Source organism: Priapulus caudatus, unplaced genomic scaffold (assembly GCF_000485595.1).
Source record: "Priapulus caudatus unplaced genomic scaffold, Priapulus_caudatus-5.0.1 Scaffold616, whole genome shotgun sequence".
Lineage (NCBI taxonomy): Eukaryota > Metazoa > Priapulida > Priapulimorpha > Priapulimorphida > Priapulidae > Priapulus > Priapulus caudatus.
This window is the reverse complement of record NW_014577677.1, coordinates 24,523-28,851: the sequence shown is the minus strand read 5'-3', so window position 1 is coordinate 28,851 and position 4,329 is coordinate 24,523. Positions and strand designations below refer to the sequence as shown.

The following is a 4,329-nucleotide window of genomic DNA, read 5'->3' as shown; positions in this document are numbered from 1 at the left end:
AGAGAGAGAGAGAAATAGGAGAGAGAGAGAGAGCGCACGCGAGAGAGAGAGAGAGAGAGAGAGAGAGAGAGAGAGAGAGAGAGAGAGAGAGAGAAAGTGAGAGCAGAGAGCGCGCGCGAGAGAGAAGGCCCCATACAGCACCTACTACATACAGACAGAGTTATCACTAACCATCTATGGGTGATCCTGTAGGATCCCTCACGGTAAGCTATTACCGTCTGGGACCCGTGCGTGCTGGCGTATAGGACTTTCTACAGCAGGATAGAACCTTGCATGTGGAGGCTTAGACGGTAGCGCACGTGCGCACGTGGAATGCGACAGGTTCCGCGCAAATCGTCGAGCTGCTGATGATGATGGTGATGGCTGGATAGCGGTTGAACAACTTCGGCACCCGCCGTGCAGTGCTGCTGCTGCTGCAGATGATGCTGCTGCTGCAGATGATGCTGCTGCTGCTGCTGCTGCTACTCCCCTCCTCTTCTCCTCATCAGCCGTCTCCTCCTCCTTCTTCTCCTCCTCTTCTTTCTCCCTATCCTCTTCCTCGCTGGGCTATTATAGATAAAAATGTTGCAAATGAGACCCGATAGTTGATTATATATATATATATTGGTCGAGGACCTATCCGCGTCATTGCCACTGTATTGATTCTCTCGTGAATGTCATCGTACCATCATAACGGCATGCGGAGGGGTGTGTTGTACGGATTCCCCGATTAACCGCTTATATACAGATAATAATAACTCGATCGCACACACGCACGCGTGAGATATGATTCTCTCGGTTATAGTTTACACTCGCATTGACACTGTCGCCAGTTGCCGGCTTTACAAACCCCGCTGTGTTGAATGAACCTGCACAATGGCTGCATTCAGTAGGTGTTTGATCAAGGGGGATACGCGGAGGGAATTCTCCAGCCTGGCGTAACAACAGTTCATACACGATTACAATGCGTAGGTCTGTTGTGATACAAATCCACGTCATCCCTGTGTAGAAATAGCTTGTATCCACGTGCTAGCGTGTAGCTGTATTATGTGTATAATTCAATTCTTGTATTCTCTCGCTGTATTGCCGTGTTTGTTTCTAGTGGTATTCCCATGTTTGTTCTAGCGGTATTCCCATGTTTGTTCTAGCTGTATTCCCATGTTTGTTTTAACTGTATTCCCACGTTTGGTCTAGATGTATTCCCATGTTTGTTCTAGCTGTATTCCCATGTTTGTTCTAGCTGTATTCCCATGTTTGTTCTAGCTGTATTCCCATGTTTGTTCTAGCTGTATTCCCATGTTCGTTCTAGTTGTATTCCCATGTTTGTTCTAGCTGTATTCCCATGTTCGTTCTAGTTGTATTCCCATGCTTGTTCTAACCGTATTCCCATTTTTGTTCTAGCTGTATTCCCATGTTTGTTCTAGCTGTATTCCCATGTTTGTTCTAGTTGTATTCCCACGTTCGTTCTAGTTGTATTCCCATGTTTTTTCGTTCTAGTTGTATTCCCATGTTTGTTCTAGCTGTATTCCCATGTTTGTTCTAGCTGTATTCCCATGTTTGTTCTAGCTGTATTCCCATGTTTGTTCTAGCTGTATTCCCATGCTTGTTCTAACTGTATTCCCATATTTGTTCTCGCTGTATTCCCATATTTGTATTCGTGTATCGGTCGCCACGTCATATTCTGTTCCCCTACAATATTGCACATGTTCACATCGGTAATGTCGATGGCGCTCATCAACCATCATTACCTCCAGAGTTCTCCTAAAAGAAAGACAATTTGGATGGTTATCTACCCACGTATTACCAGGCGCAATTGTCACCACATCATGCATGCTCCTGCTCGGTGTTAAGTTCTCTGCGAAGTGTCACCGGATAGGGCATGACACCCGGGCGCAAAAGCGTCACCACATTATCCCCTTTCTAGGCGTCTCTGTGAATTTTCATCACCGTGGAGGGCAGGACACCTGCAGTAGGTGTCGCAGACGGGTCACGGTGGTTTGTTTGACAGAGCACACGCCACAGGGAAATACCGGCAGCGGTTGTTCTCACGTTGTTAGAGGAAACGCGGTGTCGGGAGGAGAGAAACGAAAGCGAGAGTAGCTCTGACAAACAAAGCAAAAGACCGCGGACACCTCCCCTCCGCAAGCGAAAGTTCCACTAGGCAACAAAGCACGCAAGGAGACCGCGGGCACCTCCTTCGCCCTATACGCGGTTAGCGCAATCTCCTCTGTTTACGTAACCTTCCGTAACGACTGCCTGCCTGCTAGGTCTAACCGTGTTACACCCGCCGCCCCCCCTCCCGGCCACGCTGCTGGTAGGTAGGTGTACGTGACACTGTGATGTCTCCCAGGACACACGAGATACGATCGGCAACACTGAATAAGATCAACTGAATAAGAAAAACCTCCCGTCCCTCGCCGCGCGACGATTACGTCACTATCCGGTGACGTCATCGATCGCGACAGTGGAATGGTCTTTTGATGTGCAGCCGGTAATCGGCTGCCTTTGTCGGACGCCGTGGGTACCTTTGTCGGACGCCGTCAGGTGGCAGCTCGATCGTCGTGTCGCTTACGTCGCTAACGTCGCTGTTTGTTGCTCTTCTTGCAGGTTTAATGGAGCAGCTAAAATTTCTGAGGTTTACGTGGACGCTACTGCTGGTAACGGTAAGTGTGTCTTGCTATCCGTTATATTTTTGTTCTTTTATTCTGTGCTCCGTTGTTTTTTGTTCTTTTCTTCTCGTTTTTTTTTTCTATATTGACAACATGCCCGCGGTCAGCCATGTTCCTAGATTCACTACACTTCTTTAGACTAAGTATAACCCTATAATGATCACTCGGTGTAACGAGGCCATATAGAGTCTACGAAAGTGAAAGTGCAAATATAGGTAAAACGTCTTAACCGCGCTAGATAATGCATCTTGAAAGCACTATACGCGTGAGTGACGTGAAACTATTGTTCGGTCTCTCGCACTTGCGTTCGTTCCCCCCTATATATGCATGCGTGCGTACATACGCTGTCATTCATAAATAATAGTTTTAAATGCTTTCCGGTATACATGATTTACTTCCGATACACCGCCGCTGCCGCTGCCGCTGCCGCTGCCGCTGCCGCTGCCGCTGCCGCTGCCGCTGCCGCTGCCGCTGCTGCTGCTGCGCTTATAAACGTGTACTGATATATCTACGGCGCAATGTTATTCCACGCTATATCGTCTGTACTCACACGGCAGCCGACCGATCACGCGACCTGTACGAATTCGCGTTAAGCGAGGCGAGTTAATTAGTTGAAAGTTTAATTGCGGTTATTAAACTAGGTATACTTCCGAGGAAGAGGAAATGACGGACAATACCTGGGAAGTCGTTCTTTGTGCGCATGCGCGCGCGGCGGTCTGCACGTGCGTTGCCTGTCGTTACGTCACCAGCGCGCACGCGCATGCGCGCACGAAAACAGACACGCGCTCACACATGCACGCTACAGATGCACGCATGCACACACGCGCACACCTTTTAACGCACACGCGCACACGTTCACAGACAAGTAAATGCGGGCACACTCACGCACACCCACACACGCACGCACACATACTCACACACACCCCCACCCCACTACCTACCGCCCCGACCCTCAGCGACCTCTCGCGCTGGCATGCGAAAAACCACAGCGCATGCGCGCAATACAACCGTCGGCACGCGGAAAATCGTCGGTAGCATTCCGCCACGCTAGCATGCAGAATAGCGCACGCCGTAAATTGCGCTAATAACGGTGTTCGTCTGTTAATTCACAATCCTCCCGCCCGTATCGGCTGCGATGGGGGAGAGGTTGATGGTGGTTGGGGGGTGTGGGAGCGACAGCGGAGCGAAGTGAATGACTAGTGGCCATAACGGCGTGTTTAATAAAATATATCAATTTGTTTATTATAAAAGAATTGGATTCCAAAAGTTTGATTCGTGAAAAATTTATATGGTAGAGATTAGATGGGAACCATTAACATGGTAAACAGCACTGACAAAGAGGAGAAGGAAGATGAGGTAGAGAGGAAGGAGAGAAAATGGAAAGGAGGAGGAGACAGAAGTGCAAAGCATACGAATGACAGCGGTACCAAGACCACGGCGACGATAACGATAGTACAGCCGTGACCACGGCGACGATGACGATGGAACAGCCACGACCACGGCGACGATAACGATAGTACAGCCGTGACCACGGCGACGATGACGATGGAACAGCCACGACCACGGCGACGATGACGATGGAACAGCCGTGACCACGGCGACGATGACGATGGAACAGCCGTGACCACGGCGACGATGACGATGGAACAGCCGCGACCACGGCGACGATGACAATGGAACG

General features: G+C 49.6%; 1 protein-coding gene across 1 annotated transcript in view; it reads left to right on the top strand.

Annotated features, from left to right (window-relative positions):
- Positions 1-4,329, top strand: part of LOC106812173 (fibulin-1-like) — a gene marked incomplete at its 3' end in the record, with an annotated part of 52,266 nt that overhangs the window by 29,392 nt on the left and 18,545 nt on the right. Inside the window, 1 exon segment of the mRNA XM_014815992.1 lies at positions 2,587-2,642. Coding sequence (XP_014671478.1) covers positions 2,587-2,642 — 56 coding nt within the window.